This window comes from Diceros bicornis, chromosome X, assembly GCF_020826845.1.
Source record: "Diceros bicornis minor isolate mBicDic1 chromosome X, mDicBic1.mat.cur, whole genome shotgun sequence".
In the NCBI taxonomy this organism is placed as follows: domain Eukaryota; kingdom Metazoa; phylum Chordata; class Mammalia; order Perissodactyla; family Rhinocerotidae; genus Diceros; species Diceros bicornis.
The window spans coordinates 101,132,766-101,152,073 of NC_080781.1; the positions used below are offsets into that span (position 1 = coordinate 101,132,766).

At 36.3% G+C, this 19,308-nt stretch overlaps 1 protein-coding gene across 2 annotated transcripts in view; it reads left to right on the plus strand.

Annotated features, from left to right (window-relative positions):
• Nucleotides 1-19,308, plus strand: part of COL4A5 (collagen type IV alpha 5 chain) — a 229,582-nt gene that overhangs the window by 102,841 nt on the left and 107,433 nt on the right. For both annotated transcript variants that reach the window (XM_058536479.1, XM_058536480.1), the window contains exons 5-13: nt 9,836-9,880; nt 9,966-10,028; nt 12,318-12,371; nt 12,715-12,741; nt 14,670-14,750; nt 16,516-16,578; nt 18,222-18,257; nt 18,347-18,388; nt 18,560-18,652. In XM_058536479.1, the coding sequence (XP_058392462.1) occupies nt 9,836-9,880; nt 9,966-10,028; nt 12,318-12,371; nt 12,715-12,741; nt 14,670-14,750; nt 16,516-16,578; nt 18,222-18,257; nt 18,347-18,388; nt 18,560-18,652 (504 nt within the window). The remainder of the gene's footprint in view (nt 1-9,835; nt 9,881-9,965; nt 10,029-12,317; nt 12,372-12,714; nt 12,742-14,669; nt 14,751-16,515; nt 16,579-18,221; nt 18,258-18,346; nt 18,389-18,559; nt 18,653-19,308) is intronic.

The window sequence follows — 19,308 nt, forward strand, 5'->3', positions numbered from 1 at the left end:
TCTAATGCAAGAAGATTTTAAAGTAGCTTATTACTAAGAAATTTGAAAGCGCTAAATTCTAACAATTTGTCAATTTATTGAAAATATATACTACACCAGTGGTTTAAACTAGAACGTCCCAATCGATGTGATCATCTTAGTCTTCTAGGTTCAGAGGGTTGGCCACCTCAGGCTGTGTACCTTCCCAATGTACCATGTACAAATATTATAATTTTCTTTGTATACCTTGAAGAGAATAAGTTTGGGAAGCACTGGTTTAAATCACTATGTTAAAGAATAACTACTTTTGGAAAAATACATTTCCTCAATTCTAAGATGTATGATTTTTCAAGTTTTAATATTCTGGAAATCAGGATGTGTTTCAAAATTGAAGTGCACATTTAGTGTAATTTTTCTGAAAAACTTTTAGGTTGACATATATCTTTCAGCGTGTTTTAGGATTGAGAGGAAACTATAGTTTAAAAATAGTACTGGCTTTTAGAAGATCATATTTAACTTTTCTGAGCCTCAGTATCTTCATTTGTTAAATTAGAGGATCAAACAACACAATCTCCAAGTTCCCTTTAGCTCTGAAATTCTGTGTTCATAGATTGACGAGGCCACTTACTTTGAGTATAAAATACATAGGTAGTGACATAGCATGTTTATGTGTATGACAAAGACAATTAAACATTCTGATCCTTTAATCTCCAGAAATTTAGTAGATATACACATTTTACATAAACATTAAAAACATTGTTTGCTATGTACTTTTTTTTTTAAAACTTTTGAATCTATTTATTATATTAGACATCCCTTTTCACTCTTAAAGGTATTTTAATCATGTTTACACAAGTAATTCTATTCTAATTAATAGAAAATTGAACAGAGAAGCAGTTGTACAATATAATGAAAAGGACATTTTCTCTAAACTGTTAGAACTATAAAAGGCTTTAGTATAAAACATGTTACTTGTTGCTTGATTTTTTATGTTATAAATCCTGTGAAACAAAATTATTATTTAAGTAAATAAAATAAATGATATCAAAAGATTCCAAATTCAAACTAAAATTTTAGAAAATGACATTACATTTCTTTTTTTTTACACATTTTTAATTTTTTTGTTTATTGCAGTAACATTAGTTTATAACATTGTAAAAATTTCAGGTGTACATCATTGTACTTCTATTTCTGCATAGATTACATCATGTTCACCACCAAAATACTAATTACAACCCATCACCACACACATGTACCGAATTATCCCTTTCACCCTCCTCCCTCCCCCCTTCCCCTCTGGTAACCACCAATCCAATCTCTGTCCCTATGTGTTTGTTTATTGTTGTTATTATCTACTACTTAATGAAGGAAATCATACGGTATTTGACCTTCTCCCTCTGACTTATTTCACTTTGCATTATACCCTCAATGTCCATCCATGTCGTCACAAATGGCTGGATTTCATCATTTCTTATGGCTGAGTAGTATTCCATTGTGTATATATACCACAGCTTCTTTATCCATTCGTCCCTTGATGGGCACTTAGGTTGCTTCCAAGTCTTGGCTATTGTGAATAACGTTGCAATGAACACAGGGGTGCATGTACCTTTACAAATTGGTGTTTTCAAGTTCTTTGGATAAATACCCAAGAGTGGAATAGCTGGATCATATGGTAGTTGTATCCTTGATTTTTTGAGGAATCTCCATACTGTTTTCCATAGTGGCTGCACCAGTTTGCACTCCCACCAGCAGTGTATGAGAGTTCCCTTCTCTCCACATCCTCTCCAACACATGTTGTTTCCTGTCTTGTTAATTATAGCCATTCTGACGGTCGTGAGGTGATATCTCGTTGTAGTTTTGATAGTTAGTGATTTTGAACATCTTTTCATGTGTCTGTTGGCCATCTGTATATCTTCTTTGGAGAAATGTCTGTTCAGGTCTTTATCCCATTTTTTAATTGGGTTGTTAGTTTTTTTGTTGTTGAGATGCATGAGTTCTTTATATATTTTGGAGATTAAGCCCTTATCAGAAGTATGGTTTGCAAATATCTTCTCCCAATTGTTGTCTTTTCGTTTTGTTGATGGTTTCCTTTGCTGTGCAGAAGCTTTTTAGTTTCATGTAGTCCCATTTGTTTATTTTTTCTATTGTTTCTCTTGCCCGGTCAGATGTGGTGTTTGAAAAGATGTTCCTAAGACCGATGTCGAAGAGCATACTGCCTATGTTTTCTTCTAGAAGTTTCACAGTTTCAGGTCTTACATTCAAGTCTTTAATCCATTTGGAGTTAATTTTTGTGTATGGTGTAAGGTAAGGGTCTACTTTCATTTTTTTGCATATGGCTATCCAGTTTTCCCAACACCATTTGTTGAAGAGACTTTCTTTTCCCCATTGTATGTTCTTGGCTCCTTTGTCAAAGATTAGCTGTCCATAGATGTGTGGGTTTATTTCTGGGCTTTCGATTCTATTCCATTGATCTGTGTGTCTGTTTTTGTGCCAGTACCATGCTGTTTTGGTTGCTATAGCTTTGTAGTATATTTTGAAATCAGGGAGTGTGATACCTCCAGCTTTGTTCTTTTTTCTCAGGATTCCCTTAGCTATTCGGGGTCTTTTGTTGTTCCATATAAATTTTAGGATTCTTTGTTCTATTTCTGTGAAAAATGTTGGAACTTTGATAGGGATTGCATTGAATCTATAGATGGCTTTAGGAAGTATGGACATCTTAACTATGTTAATTCTTCCAATCCAAGAGCACAGAATATCTTTCCATTTCTTTGTGTCTTCTTCAATTTCTTTCAGAAATTTTTTATAGTTTTCGTTGTACAGATCTTTCACCTCTTTGTTTAAGTTTATTCCTAGGTATTTTATTCTTTTTGTTGCAATTGTAAATGGCCTGGTATTCTTAATTTCTCTTTCTGCTACTTCGTTGTTAGTGTACAGAAATGCAACTGATTTTTGTATGTTGATTTTGTATCCTGCAACTTTACCATATTCGTTTATTACTTCTAAAAGTTTTCTGGTGGATTCTTTAGGGTTTTCTATATATAAAATCATGTCATCTACAAATAGTGACAGTTTCACTTCTTCCTTTCCAATTTGGATCCCTTTAATTTCTTTCTCTTTCTTGATTGTTCTTGCTAGGACTTCCAGTACTATGTTAAATAGGAGTGGTGACAGTGGGCATCCTTGTCTGGTTCCTGTTCTTAGAGGGATGGCTTTCAGTTTTTGACCATTGAGGATGATATTAGCTGTGGGTTTCTCATATATGGTCTTTAATATGTTGAGATACTTTCCTTCTATACCCATTTTATTCAGAGTTTCTATCATAAAGGGATGCTGTATCTTGTCAAATGCTTTCACTGCATCTATTGAGATGATCATGTGATTTTTATTCATTTTATTAATGTGGTGCATTACGTTGATTGATTTGGGAATGTTAAACCATCCCTGCATCCCTGGAATAAATCCCACTTGATCATGGTGTATAATCTTTTTAACGTATTGTTGTATGAGATTTGCTAGTATTTTGTTGAGGATTTTTGCATCGATGTTCATCAGTGATATTGGCCTGTAATTTTCTTTTTTGTGTTGTCCTTGTCTGGTTTTGGTATCAGGGTAATGTCAGCTTCGTAGAATGAGTTAGGGAGCTTCCCCCCCTCCTCAATTTTTTGGAAGAGTTTCAGAAGGATAGGTATTAAATCTTCTTTGAATGTTTGGTAGAATTCACCAGGGAAACCGTCTGGTCCTGGACTTTTATTTTTGGGGAGGTTTGTGATTACTGTTTCGATCTCCTTACTGGTGATTGGTCTGTTTAAATTCTCTACTTCTTCTTGATCCAGTTTTGGAAGGTTGTATGATTCTAAGAATTTATCCATTTCTTCCAGATTGTCGAATTGGTTGGCATATAGCTTTTCATAGTATTCTCTTATAATCTTTTGTATTTCTGAGGTGTCTGTTGTAACCTCTCCTGTTTCATTTCTGATTTTACTTATTTGTGCCTTCTCTCTTTTTTTCTTGGTGAGTCTAGCTAAAGGTTTGTCAATTTTTTGATCTTTTCAAAGAACCAGCTCTTGGTTTTATTAATTTTTTCTATTGTTTTTCTGGTCTCTATTTCATTTATTTCTGCTCTGATTTTTATTATTTCCCTTCTTCTACTGATTTGGGGCTTTGTTTGTTCTTCTTTTTCCAGTTCCTTTAGGTGCATTGTTAGATTGTTTATTTGAGATTTTTCTTAGTTGTTGAGATAGGCCTGTATCGCTATAAACTTCCCTCTTAGAACCGCTTTTGCTGTATCTCATAAATTCTGGCATGTCGTATTTTCATTTTCATTTGTCTCCAGGTATTTTTTGATTTCTTCTTTGATTTCTTCGTTAACCCAGTCGTTGTTCAGTAGCATTTTGTTTAATCTCCACATATTTGTGGCTTTTCTGATTTTCTTCCTATAGTTGATTTCTAGTTTCATTCTGTTGTGGTCAGAAAAGATGCTTGGTATTATTTCAATCTTCTTAAATTTATGGAGACTTGTTTTGTAGCCTAATATGTGATCAATCCTGGAGAATGTTCCATGTGCATTTGAAAAGAACGTGTATTCTTCGGTTTTTGGATGGAATGCTCTGTGTATATCTACTAGGTCCATCTGTTCTAGTGTGTTGTTTAAGGCCAATGTTTCCTTATTGATCTTCTGTTTGGATGATCTATCCGTTGGTGTAAGTGGAGTGTTAAAGTCCCCTACTATTATTGTGTTACTGTCTATTTCTGTTTTTATGTCTGTTAATAATTGCTTTATATATTTAGGTGCACCTACATTGGGTGCGTAGATATTTACAAGTGTTATATCCTCTTGTTGGATTGTTCCCTTGATCATTATGTAATGCCCTTGTCTCTTTCTACAGTTTTTGTTTTAAAGTCTATTTTGTCTGATATGAGTACTGCTACCCCAGCTTTCTTTTCATTGCCATTTGCGTGGAGAATCTTTTTCCATCCCTTCACTTTCAGTTTGTGAGTGTCTTTAGGTCTGAAGTGTGTCTCTTGTATGCAGCATATATATGGGTCTTGTTTTTTTATCCAGTCAGCCACCCTATGCCTTTTAATTGGAGCATTTAGTCCATTGACGTTTAAAGTAGCTATTGATAAGTATGTACTTACTGCCATTTTTTAACTTTTTTTTCTCAGTGTTTTAGTAGTCCTTCTCTGTTCCTTTCTTCTTCTATACAGAATTGATGGTCATTTTAGTTTGACCTCTGTCTGAAAGCCGTACTCTTTAACTCCCCTCCTCCCTCCTTTTAAGTTTTTGATATCATATCTAACCTCTTTTTTGTGCATTTGTATCCATTATGTTCTAATCATGGAAATAGATAATTTTTCCTATTTGTGGTCTTCTCTTTTCCCCTTAAATCAGTCCCTTTAACATTTCTTGTAGCACTGGTTTCTTGGTGACAAACTCCTTTAATTTTTGCTTATCTGGGAAAATTTTGATCTCTTCTTCCATTTTGAATGACAACCTTGCTGGATAGAGTATTCTTGGCTGTAAGTTTTTTCCTTTTAGCACTTTAAATATATCGTGCCATTCTCTTCTAGCCTGTAAGGTTTCTGCTGAGAAGTCAGCTGATAGCCTTATGGGGTTTCCTTCGTGTGTAACTTGACATTCTCTTGCGGCTTTTAGGATTCTCTCTTTATCTTTAATTCTGGACATTTTGATTATGATGTGTCTTGGTGGGCCTCTTTGGGTTTATCTTGTTTGGGGCTCTCTGTGCTTCCTGTACCTGGATGTCTGTTTCCTTCCTTAGGTTAGGGAGGTTTTCATCTATTATTTCTTGAAATAGATTCTCTGCCCCTTTGTCTCGCTCTTCTCCTTCCAGGACACCTATAACACGGATGTTAGTGCGCTTGATGTTGTCCCAGAGGTCCCTTAGACTGTCCTCACTCTTTTCAATTCTTTTCTCTTTTACCTGTTCACCTTGGATAATTTCTTCTAGTCTTTCGTCCAGCTCACAGATCCGTTCTTCTGTATCCTCTACTCTGCTTTTGAGTCCCTCTAATGAATTTTTCATTTCCAGTATTGTATTCGTCATTTCTGATTGGTTCTTTTTTATATCTTCCATTTCTTTGTTGACATTCTCACTGAGTTCATCTATTCTTCTCCCCAGATCAGTGAGCATCCTTAACACTCTTAGTTTGAACTCTCTGTCGGGTAGGTTGCTCATTGCTGTTTCCCTTAGTTCCTTTTCTGGGGTTTTGTCCTGTTTCCTTACTTGGAATGTATTCTTTTGCCTCCTCATTTTGCCTCTTTCCCTGTGCTTGTGTCTACGTATTAGGTAGGTCAGCTACGTCTCCTGCTCTTGGATAGGTGACCTTATGTAAGTGATGACTTAGGAGGCTTCCAGTGTGCTTCCCTCAGTTCTCAATGTTCCAGGGGTGACCCCTATGTGGGCTACGTGTGTCCTTCTGTTGTGGCCTTTTTGCTCTCCCTATAGGCGCCCAGGGAGGCTGAGTTATGCTCCTGGCCAGCTGTTGTAATGCTCAGCTGCTTGTAGTTGTTGTGGGCCCTTCAGTCTCTTTATCAGGTGTGGGCAGCCCCAGCACAGTTGGCTGCAAGTTCTAATACCACATTTGTGTTGCAGTATTTCTTTTAAGTGAGTACGCCCCCAGTGTGGCAGGTTGTTAGGCTCAGGGCCTTACAATTGCTGTAAGCCTCTAGCTTATTAGGTCTCTTGTCAGTTCTCTGAGGATTGCAGCTGGGTGAGGCTGGCCTCAGGCACAGGAGCACCCAATTGTTTCAGGCTTTGGAAGGTGGGGCAAACCTCCTATGTGGGTCTTTGAGAAGCACAAGTCTTCTGCAGCTGACAAGCCCTGCCACCCATAGGTCCACACACACAGTCAACACAGCCCTGCCCCGTGTGCATGCCCCCACCTCCCTAAGCGGACCCAGTCTCTCCACGGCGGGAGCCCCACAAACTCCACCACCGCCCCACACTCTCCACCCACTCCTTGTGCATGCCCTGCCCCACTGAAGTGGGCCCAGTTGCCAGGCTGCAGAGAATCCAGTCACCAATCTATGCAGGCCCACAAGTTGCCTGAGGGCTTGTTGTTGGGTGGGGCCAGTCTCTAGGGTGGGCTGCCTGCCCTGGCTGACCTGGATTAAATCGGTGCTCTAGCAGGTGGGGCAGACCCTGGGCTAGCAGGCCTCAGGGAGAACTCCAATGGCGTCTGTGTCAGCACGTCCACACCAGGCCACAACAATGGCCGCCGCCAATGTCCCAGTCCCTGGAAAGGTCTCACCTCTCACCGGGATGCACTCAGGGCCTATTAGGTGAGTCTCTTGTCACCAAAGCACTGTGCCCCTTTCTTTCTGGTGATTTTAGGATGCTTTCTGAAACGGGTGAGTTTGTGCGCAGGCCCTTTAATAGCCAGTTTTAGTTTCTTTGTGAACCGGGTTTCTGGGGGTGCTCCCCAGTGTTTTAGTAGCAGGCACAGTCAGATATTATGCCGCTGGTGTCGATTGTGCTGGGTCCACAAAATGCCCCCAGCAGGGGCGCTCCCCGGCTCAGGGCCCCGCGCCTCCAGGGAGGCTGCGTACCTGTGAGCTGCTCCCGGCGGCCGTGAAGCTGGCGGCTTGTGAAGGCGGCGTTTTTCCTCTCCAGAAGGGAGTCTCTGCCTCTTCCACCTCAGTTAGGATTGTCCGTTGTTGCAGGAGTTCCTCTTATCCAGTTTTCAGTTCTGTCTCAGGGGTAATTTTTCCAGGAGTAGTTGTAAATTGGCTGTGTCCACGGGAGGAGGTGAGTTCAGAGTCTGCTTACGCCGCCATCTTGACTCCCTCCTGCTATGTACTTCTTAACAACGTGTAGCTTGCTTTGTGTGCTACTTATGACTGGTGTGGGTAGGGTACTGGAAAAGCAGGGAAGAAACCCAAAACCCTTAGTTTATTTTAGCAGACATATTTCTATGTTTTTCTGTAATAAATGGGTATCAATATTCTATTAAAGCTCTTCATAATAATCATAACATATCTCATAATAGCTGTAGCTACCATTAACTATGTCCCAAGCACTATTGAGACTGAAAAATAACAGTCCATTCTATCAATTCCCATTTCCAAGTGTCTGGGAGTGCCTGAAGAGTCCATGTCCCTCAACTAGAACTTCAAAAGTGCTTAGGAATAGGTGGCTTGATAGTTTTTGCATCCTCAGGTCTCAGCTCATAGGCAACTCTTAATATGCAGATTTTAAAAGACTTATTATTATGGAAAATTTTAAGCATACACAAATGTACGGAGAATATAGTACAATGAACTCCTATGTACCCATTGCTCAGCTTCAAAAATTATCAACAATTTGATGACTTTGTTTCATCTATACCCAACCACTATTCTTTGGAAAATCCCACAAGTCATTCATTTCACCAATGAATACTTCAGTATGTCTCTCTAACTGATAACCATATAACCACTATACCATTATTACCCCTCAAAAATTAGCAATAATTTTTCAATATACTTTAAAACTCACTCCATATTCAGATTTCCTCAATTGTCTCAAAGATGTCTTTATACAGTTGGTTTGTTCAAACCGAGATCCAAGCAAGTTCCACATATTGCATTTGGTTGCTATGTTTAAGCCTCTTTTATATGCCATGGGAGAAACTGGGTCATTTGTATTGTACTGTGTTCCACGTTCTGGATCTGGCCGATTGTTTCCTCATGATGTCATTTAAATTGATCCTCTGTTCCTCATATTTCCTGCAAATTGGAGGTTGCCTTGGAAGAGGCACTAGAGAACTTTCTAGAGATACAGAAAGAGCTGTACACTTAAGATTTGTGCATTTTACTGTACCTAAATTATGCTGCAAAGAAATTAAAGAAAAGAGAAAAATAATGCTTATAGGTAGTTCTGTGTACCTTCTGTTGAATTATATCTTACAGCACAAATTCTGTCTATCCCACTTTTTAAATTATTTTTTATTGAGATCATATTGGCTTATAACATTGTGTAAATTTCGGGTGTACATTATTATATTTGTTTCTGTCTAGACTGCATCGTGGACTTATTTCAGTGTACGGAGATCTTCCCCATTTTTTTAACAGCTGCATAGTTTTACATTATGTAGATGTACCATAATTTATTTAGTCATGTCCCTATTGTTTCTAATCTTTAGCTATGAATATGGTTATATGGTCATTTCTATACTTTAGCTATAATAATGCTGCAATCAATAACTTTGAATTTCATATTTTGTTTCATAATTTCTAGTGTACCTTTGGGATAAATTCTTAGAGATGAGTTGTTTCAAAGGGTAAATACGTGTGTATTTTTGCTATGTATTTCCAAATTTCTCTCCATCGTGTTTGAATCCCATTAACAGTATATGAAAGTACCTTTCCCCCATAGCCTCACCTACAGAAAATATTATCAAACTTGTATTTTTGCCAATCCTAACAGAGAAATTTGATTGAAGAATTTTGGGGGTGATCCCATTGATGTTCTCAGGGGCAGATATATTTGCTACTTACCCACCCCCTGCTGAATTCAATATTCATCACAAACCTAGGAGAACCACTTTATTTTTTAGAAACCTAGGAGAACCACTTTATTTTTTAGAAAAGACATTTCATCCACTAATTTGCCTGCTCCTACTAAGTGCAATGAAGACAATGCTCCCTCAAATAGGAGTTTCTTCTATAGTTTTCTACAAAAGAGACTTAAAAATAGGAGGTTTCTTTCTATAATATTTAAAAGAACAACGAGTGGTAATAATCAGTGAGACATTTTGTCCATTGTTAATGTAATTTTCATGGTTCTCTTAGGTAGGATATTATTTTATTGTTAGTGATTGTTATTTACTTCAAGGAATTTATTTCTTCTTATAGGGTCCTCCTGGACTTCCTGGATTTCCAGGGACACCAGGTCTTCCTGTAAGTAGGATTTGGCTTCTTATTTTAAAATCCCTTAAAGAGTAATCTAAGAAATATTATACATGTGTTATATCTCTTTTCAAAGGGAATGCCAGGCCATGATGGGGCCCCAGGACCTCAAGGTATCCCCGGATGCAATGGAACCAAGGTGAGATTTCTTCAACTTAATCTTAGGCAATATACTTGATAATAATAGTCTTAAAAATCTAAAGAAATCAATATGAAGAATGTTGAAGAAAAGATACAGTAGCTTCATGTCTAGGACATACATAAAGTGTGTTCTGAGTTAACATTTTCAATATATTGAAACATCAGTAATTCATTAAGCATGTGTAATTAGCTGGGATATTGCACTGGGTTGAAGATTACTTACCAAATCCTTTTTTAAATTTAATATAAAGTATGATGAGAGTTAAAAAAGAATTAGGATATATATATTTAAATATTAAATCAGTTGTTAAGAGTAATACTTGTGGATGTCATTCATTAGCTTTGCCTTTTTTTATGTTAGGTACAATTTAAGTTTTCAAAAATTCATGCTTTTATAATTTTTTTATCTTGCCTAATAACTTCCTTAGGAAAAATTCTAAAAATATATCTATAATACAGCACATCAATTTTTACTATAAACTATTAGTATGCAACCTGAAACTCTTCTCCATCAGCAAAATGATGAATTTAACAATTTAAAAAGAAAAAGAAAACTTTACATATGACAAACATTTTTTCGTGACCCACTTTTTTGTCTTTGGTCTACTGTTTGGATTTAATATAAAGTGATAGCAAGGAAAAAATGAGGAAAATTTGCTCTTTTTGGAAGCTTACATATTATAGTCTCTGTTGTTACTCCCCCAGTTTTTCCCTTTTCCTATAGGTTAATGCAATATGGTGTTATTTTATGTATATTGTTTTGGCATTTTCCATTTTTCACATAATGTTCTGTGAAAAGTATTCATAAAATACCCTAGATCTTTCTAACTAATGGCATGTGTCAGATTTTATATTAGGGCATATATTTAAAATAACTTGAACAAACTGTTTTGCATTATGAAGACCATATATTGTGGTAACTATTGTAGTATATACTCGAAGGCAATAAAATTATTTTTAGCTCTAGTATTTCTCCAGGCCAGTGTGACCCTTGCTGATAATAAGAATAATAATAGTATAATTTTTATTTTGGATTTGTGAGGCTTACTTGTGTTCTTCATTTCAACTGCGGCAACCTTACAGTGATAAGACCAATGTGGAAATAGTTTGCATGGCACATTGCGTATTAAAGTGGGCTACATTCTTGTGACTGTTCTGGTTATTTGTTTGTTTTATGCCAGCATGCCTTGAACAAGAAACACACCACTAGCCAAAGTTGGAAATTTGAAGACCAAATGTATCAACAATGAGTATAGAATGTTAAATGATTAAAGGGATCTTTTTCTTTCTTTTTATAGAGCAGTACCTTAGCAGATCTCATGATTAGTTTGTGTTTGAGGCCCCCAATTATATGAGCAACAAATTTTAAAACAATGGATTTATTATGTATACTTTCAGATTAAATGGTTTCTTATATTTCTTGCTATGTAAGATAGAATGAAACCTAGAGATGGAGCCAGAATATATGGGTTCTTTTGTTTTCTGTCTTCTAAACTTGATGTACAGGCCACTTCCTTTCTCTCTGGGCCTACTTTTTCCATGTGTAAAAAGTGCTGGAAAGATAGGTATTGGAAAATAAGTCAAAGGCACACAGCTGTAATAATTTTACTCTTTTAAGCCTCTGACAAGGATGTTTCTAGGATTACTATGGCATATAGGTGTTTGAAAGGACGTTGCATTGGGGCTCTTCTACAGCAGTTTTAGCTTTTGTTTTCTAAACCAAATGTCCATGTTAGTACTTTACAATAGTGAGGGAGAAAAATTGGGTGCCTGGAAAACATAATGACCTGCAATTGCTAGGACTATTGCTATTATTGTCCTCTTGGTGATATTAATGACATTCTTTCTTACTATCTTTTCTTCTTTACAAAAATAATTTGAAATAGTTTATAATAAAAGAAAAGTGAAATAAGGCAGTTAAAATAGGAATCTATATAATACATGGGCAGGAAATTGGGGCAAATCATTAACTATTAAATGTGACGATGGCCAGGAATCTGTGGTATGATTGTCTCCAAATGGATTTGTCAGAAGAAAATGACTGAGGTAGATGATTTTTTTTCTTCATTTCTGATTGGGATTGATGAGTAGGGATAAAGGTATCTTAGAAGGTTGAATTGATATGGATAGTTGATATTGAAGTAATTGGAAAGTGAAGGCTAATGAATTTTTGGCAATCTGGCACGTTTCAAAATGGTTTTACAGCAACCTTTTCAATAAGTCATTGTTGGTACAGTCATGCTTTGTTTCTTGTTCCTCCATGCTCTTTATTTTTAACTCTTTCTAGGGAGAACGTGGATTTCCAGGCAGTCCCGGTTTTCCTGGTCTGCAGGGTCCTCCAGTAAGTTATGAAATTGGAGATTATAATGAACACAGGAATTAACAGAGGAAGCAGAAGTGTAGAAAGTGAGTTTAATGCGTTCATGTGGAGCAAAGTAGTACATTTTAAAGTAGAAAACTAGAAAAGGATTTTTTTTTTCTAAAAAAGAAGGTAGTATAGCCTTCTGCTGGGTAAGAGCAAAGATTCTATGATATTTAATATAAATGTCATCTCTAAGTGTCCTAAGATACATTGTACTCAGAATGACCCTATGGTAGTCTTACTCAATTTGGACTCTATTTAGAAAGCACTGTGCTCCCTTAACATATATATATAAAATAATCCCTCTTCTTTTTAATAATAGGGACCTCCTGGGATCCCAGGTATGAAGGTAAGCATCTCATGCTGAGAAGGTAAACATTTTGAATAAAGTATATGGAAAGCCTGCAACTTTAATCAGATAATATCTCTGACTTAAAAGGGATGATTGTAAAAGTTGTGCAGGTGCACATTTACAAGCTTTCCTTATGTAGTCTCCTTTATCCCCGTGCCTTTAAGTACCTTCTATGTGCTGATACCCTTGCAAATGTGTATATCAGACTCAAACTTCTTTTCTGATACCTTCAGTCCTCATTACATTTTGATATAGTTGACCACCTGCTCCCCCTAGAAATACTCTTTTCCCCTGGCTTCTGTGACACTACCCTTTCCTGATTGTTCCTCGGCATCTCTGGTCATACTGCAGTCTTCTGTGCAATCTCATTCTATTCTCTCCAGCAGGTATCAGGACACAGTCCTGACCCTTCTACTCCTCTATGCCTAGCAATATTATTAATGCTCATGGTATCAATTACTATCTAGTTACTGAATACCTACATTTATATCTCTAAAACAGACTTTTCTTCTCAGTTAAATGCGTGTATGAAACTACCTCCCTGACATCTCCACTCAAAGATCTCTCAGACATTCAAATTAACATGTTCAAAGTTAACCCAGACCCCAAAATAAACCTGTTCCGCCCTCTGGCTTCCTCAGCTCTAAAATTTGCATCACTATATATTATGTACACTTTTGCATGAGCCCAAAACCTGAAAGTTAGTATTTTATCTTCTACTCCTTCACACACCTCCTCATTCCATTCTATCACTAAATACTGTTAACTCTGCCTATAAGATATATCTTAAATTCATCCACTTTTCTCCATCTCCACTGCCACCACACTAACCATAATGTCTCATCTGGACTATTGTAATAGCCTCTTAACTAGTCTCTTTTCTCGCTGCTCGCACCCCCACCCTCACCTCCCAGCCTGATTTATTCTCTACAAAACAGCCAAGAATGATCTTTTTAAAACGTAAATCAATAATTTAATCTCCCTGCTTATAAACCTTCAAGAGCTTCCCACTGCATCTAAGATAAATTCCACATTCTTTTCCATGGCCTGTAAGACCTGAATGTTCTGGTCCCTGCCTACATTTCCAGGCTTATCTTGAAACCACTTTTCCCTTGGCTTGCTGATGACACCGGTCTGCATTAAGTTATTTGCATGTGCCCAACTCTTCTCTTTTCGAGTCCTTTGTACATGCTGCTTTCACTACCTAACACTCTTCTCCCATCTTCACCTGGCCCACTCCTTATTATCCTTTAGCTCTCAGCCTGAATGTTACCTCACAGATTGCCCCTCTTTGACTACCCAAACTAATTTCCTCCACTACTTTGTTTTCAACTGAAATATATTTGATATATAACATTGTGTAAATTTAAGGTGTACACCATGTCAATTTGCTACATTTATATATTGTAATATGATTGCCATCGTAGCAATAATTAAAACCTCTATCACGTCACATATTTATCATTTCTTTTTAGTCCTCCACTATTTCTTTATCATGTACCATGTTGTTTTTCTTCATAGCCCTTAACAGAACATTTTGTCATCTTATTTACATGTTATGGTCTGTATTTCCCCAGTATATTGTTTGCATCATGACAGCAGAGATCTTGTTTATTTTCTTCACTACTGAGTATCCAGAGCCTGACAAAATTCTTGGCAAATATTAATATTTAATAAATGTTTTTAAATGAATGACTAACTGAAGAGACCACAGGCTCTTAATAAACTGACTGTACTTCAGTGTACTCTGGCCACTTCCTCATTTCCTTTTAAGAGGTAAATTTAGTCACATTAATTACTGAGATCACCTAATCTTCCAGGACATTTATGTGACAAATTGAATTCTCAGATTCTTTTTTTGTGCTTTTGCCAATTTTCATGTATCATAACTGTTACTCACAACTTCCATTGATGGCTTCTTTCAGGGAGAACCAGGTAGTATAATTATGTCATCACTGCCAGGACCAAAGGGTAGTCCAGGATATCCCGGTCCTCCTGGAATACAAGTAAGCACCCAGTGATTTTCTTCTTTGCTATATTGATTAAATTAGATCACAGCATCACTATTTTCTCCTCAGCCTTTAGTACCCGCTATTTTAGTTATAGAAATTATCATCTGAAGTTTGATAGACATTGCATGTACTTTGTACCTGAAAATAAAAGCAATATGGACCAGGGAGAATTTTAAGAAGCACTACTTTGTTCTTTTACCTTTCTTCTCAGCTTCCATGGAAATGTTTGTTGTTGGCTTTGACAGCAGAAATAGGCTTCTATATTCTTATTCTTGTGCTGTGGGGATCAGTAGGGTGGTAGGGGTAGTCCTAATAATTGTAAATGATCTCATTAAAAATAAAATCCATAGGTCTCCCATTTAAGATATTACAAGATGTCATTTGTAACACTATCAGTTATGCATAACATATGCACATAATTTGAAGGCTGAAGGAATAAAATTTATGCATGGCGAACATCAAGTATAATCTTAAGAAAAAAGTTATGTTAGCCTACAGATAACATGCATAGAGATAGCAATAACTTTTGACTATTTATAGATTAGGAAGTCAGTTTCTTGAGGTTTATATTTCACGAGGATTGATCCCTTTGCCAAAAATAGAAATCAGTGCTTTCTAATATTTGATCACTAAGTTACAATATCGGGGACTTATTTCATAACTACCTTCTCGTTCCATACTTGTTGTCACCCGTCCATATGCTCTTAAGTACTGTCAATCTTGCCCTTGATCTTTCATAAATTTTTATTATGTAATATTTGAAAATACAGCAGACTACATGCGAAATATATGTACATTATGAAGCATAACTACCAAGTGAACATCTCTGACATCAACACAATGTTTATGAACTAGAACATTACAAATAATTTTGAATCAACCTGTAGTTTCCTTGGCAGTCATATCCTTCTGCATTCTTTCAGGATAGAACTTCCATCCTGAGTTTTCCATTGCTTCTTAAAAATAATTTTATTACATATGCATATAGCTAAACAATGGAGCATTTGGTTTTGCTTTTAAAGTAGTATAATATTTACGTAGTTTTCAGCAGCTTTTTCTGTTTGATATGTTAAGATTCACCCATATTATTGTATGTCGCTATAGTTCCTCCGTATAATATCCCATTGTGTGACCATACTACAGTTTCTCTCTGATCCCCAAAAATATTGTTGAATATTTGGGTTGTTTTGGGATTTTTAAAAAAAAATCACAAAACAATCCAAGTTTTATACCTACATATGGAATTGTTAGATTTCAGGGCAGTCAAATTTTCAACTTTTTAAAATGCCCAATTGTGTTTCACAACGATTGCATCACTCCCTTTCTTTTGCCCCAGTTATTCTCACTTCCCTCTTTGTCTTTAATCTTATTTTCTATTTTAAAATTAAAGAAGCCACCTTGAAACTAGTAGCCTTTCCCTTCCAATTTCTAGCATGAAAGCCCCACTAAATGTCCATCTCTATCATTTATTTTGTAAAACTTCTTTACTATGTGTTTGTCCTACATTTGTTGTCTACCACTGTAAAACATCAGTTTTCTAAAAGCTGCATCCATTCTGTTTAGTCGAATTTCTTTATAGTTACTTAATTCTTTTATTCTTATACATTTTAAAATTCTGCTTATAATACTGCAGAATTATGGAACTGTAGAACAGAATTCTGATAACTACGTGAATTTAATTTTCATCCATTTAGTTCTTTGTATGGTGCAGTGATGTTTTTTTTTTTTCTCATCCTTTTCTTTACTTCCTTTATAACAGGGCCCAGCTGGTCCCACTGGGATACCAGGGCCAATTGGTCCCCCGGGACCACCAGGTTTGATGGTAAGCTTGCTTCTATAATATCATTTCTCCTCCTTTTCTTTTGATTTCATTCACAAATATTAATATTATTTATATTACTTGAAATTGTAATGCATTTTCAATGTTCATAATCTATAATTTCTTATTTACAGGAGATTTTACAATGTTATGGTGAACAATATATATGCTAAGTAATAGCTTCATTTTATAGATGGAAAAAATAAGATACACAAAAGGAAAGATTTAAAATAAAGTATTTTGTTGATTACCTTTTGATGTGTCAGTGTTGAATTCGATTCTGGCCATCTCATGAAGTCTTCTAAGGCAGTTCTCTAGTCACTTGATGAAACATGTTTCTTCAAACTGCAGTTTTCGATTTAAGAGGAACAAAAACAGGTATTTACAAAAATTATTGGCTCTCATTGATTAGGGGCCTGTGACAAAACAGTAGGATTGGTGAGGGTAGTGAATCACTCTGCAGGGGGATAAGCAAAGGAGAGAAGCAAAAACTTCTCAAGACCCTGAATGTGCAACCAGTTCTCTTACTTTACTACTTCTGTGGTCACTCGTATTTCCTACTCTAAGGAATTCTAAGTATTTTTACCCATGAAATACTTAGATTTCATTCAAGTCATGTTTTGGACTTAGAGCTTTGCTGTTGCCTTCTTAAAAGGTTAAGAAATTTGTACTTCAGTCAAAGTAATTTCTCATGTGCCACGCTCTCTCTCATCTACCATATATTTAAGTGACAGTTTTCATTATACCTTTATAGATTGTACAGTTTTGCTTGTGGCAATTGGTACTCTATTCTTCAATGAAGGAAATAATGTTTGGTAAATACTAGAAGAATCTACCAGAAAAGATTGTGATTTCTGCTTTCCTAGAAATCTTTAGGAGAGGATTAGAAAACCCCTTTGTTTAGTTTGTTTTCGTTGTACATGTCTTACCAAGCATGAGAAGCTGGACTGTGGCACTTTTTCCTAACTCTCTTGTTACAACATTGGTATACACTAGGTGTGTTGTTACACCTTGAATTTCCGTAACTCTTGTGGCCACATAACTGATTCACTCTATACTTCTGAATGTCCCTTTAATTAACCCTGATTCAACAGGTGAAGCAAAGTCTTAGAAATGCCACCAAGGTGCAAAATGTAAATAAATTGGTCCATTGAGATCAAGAGGTAAAATACTGGGGCAGACAAATGCCTATTTAACTTTTTAAACCTTGAAACATTCTCAAATATACAAAGTCAGATCACATAAAAATAAAACTAGACTAAAAAAGTAAACACACGATTTTTAGAACTAGAGTTAACTGTCTCATGGTACCTAAATTTACCTATAATTCTGATATGAAAAATTTGATATGTTTGTTGAGATTAACTTTTGTACTGATTTTTGGCACTGGTGCTACCTCTCTGCCTCTATTCATCCTTGCATTTCTTCCCCTGCCCACTCACATCCTGTCACAAGAAGTTTCCACATTCATCTAGTTTGTTTAAATCAATTTAAGTGTGTGTCTCTGACTAGAAAGCAATGAGAAAAATAACAGGAAAATATTATTTTGAAGGGCTTTTTTAGTGCTCACTTTTTATGAAACCAAATAATATTTTAATAGACATTAATATAACACGTTTTTCCTTTTCTGTGTCTTCTATTCTTAGGGTCCTCCTGGTCCACCAGGACTTCCAGGACCAAAGGTAATTTTCTTTTTCTTTACATCTTTTATTTGGTGTGGGTTCATTTTGTTATTGTCAATGAGATTTTAAACTGAAACTTCTCTCTTCAGGGGAATATGGGCTTAAATTTCCAGGGACCCAAGGGTGAAAAGGTGAGTAAAGAAAAATGTTGATTCTTCATCCCTCAGCTTTCTCCCTTCATAGTCATTTGAATTTGTCTTTTTCCTTCACTTGCTTCTTGCAACTGACTTAGCTTACATGTTATATTATTATTGTATATGTAAATTATGAAATATCGCTTTCTTATCTTATCTTGCAAACAGGGTGAGCAAGGTCTTCAGGGCCCCCCTGGGCCACCTGGGCAGATCAGTGAACAGAAAAGACCAATTGATGTAGAGTTTCAGAAAGGAGATCAAGTGAGTATGTAGAGAGGAAATCAATGAAAATCTTGCTATGAAAGTGACATTCCATTAAAATGCATCATAAGCTGGAGTATAGTTATATGTTAAGCTATTTTAAAAATAACAAGGGCCAGCCCGTGGCATAGTGGTTAAGTGCATGTGCTCTGCTGCTGGCGGCCCAGGTTTGGATCCAGGGCACGCAGCAATGCACCGCTTGTCAGGCCATGCTGAGGTGGCATCCCATATAAAGTGGAGGAAGATGGGCATGTATGTTAGCACAGGGCTAGTCTTCCTCAGCAAAAAGAGGAGGATTGGCGTGGATGTTAGCTCAGGGCTGATCTTCCTCACAAAAAAATAAAAAATAAAAAAATAAAAATAACAAGGATTTGAGATAAATTTTTTAAAGAGTTTTATTGAGATATAATTTATAAACCATACAATTCACCCATTTAAAGTGTACAATTCTATTTTTTTTAGTATATTCACAGGGTAGTGAAACCATCACTACAATCTAATTTTAGAACATTTTAATCCACCACCCCCACCCAAACTCCATACCTATTAGTTGTCACTCCCAATTTCTTCCCAAATTCTCCAGCCCTAGGCAGCCACTAACCTACTTTTGGGCTCTGTAGAGTTGCCTATTCTGGACATTTTATATAAATAGAATC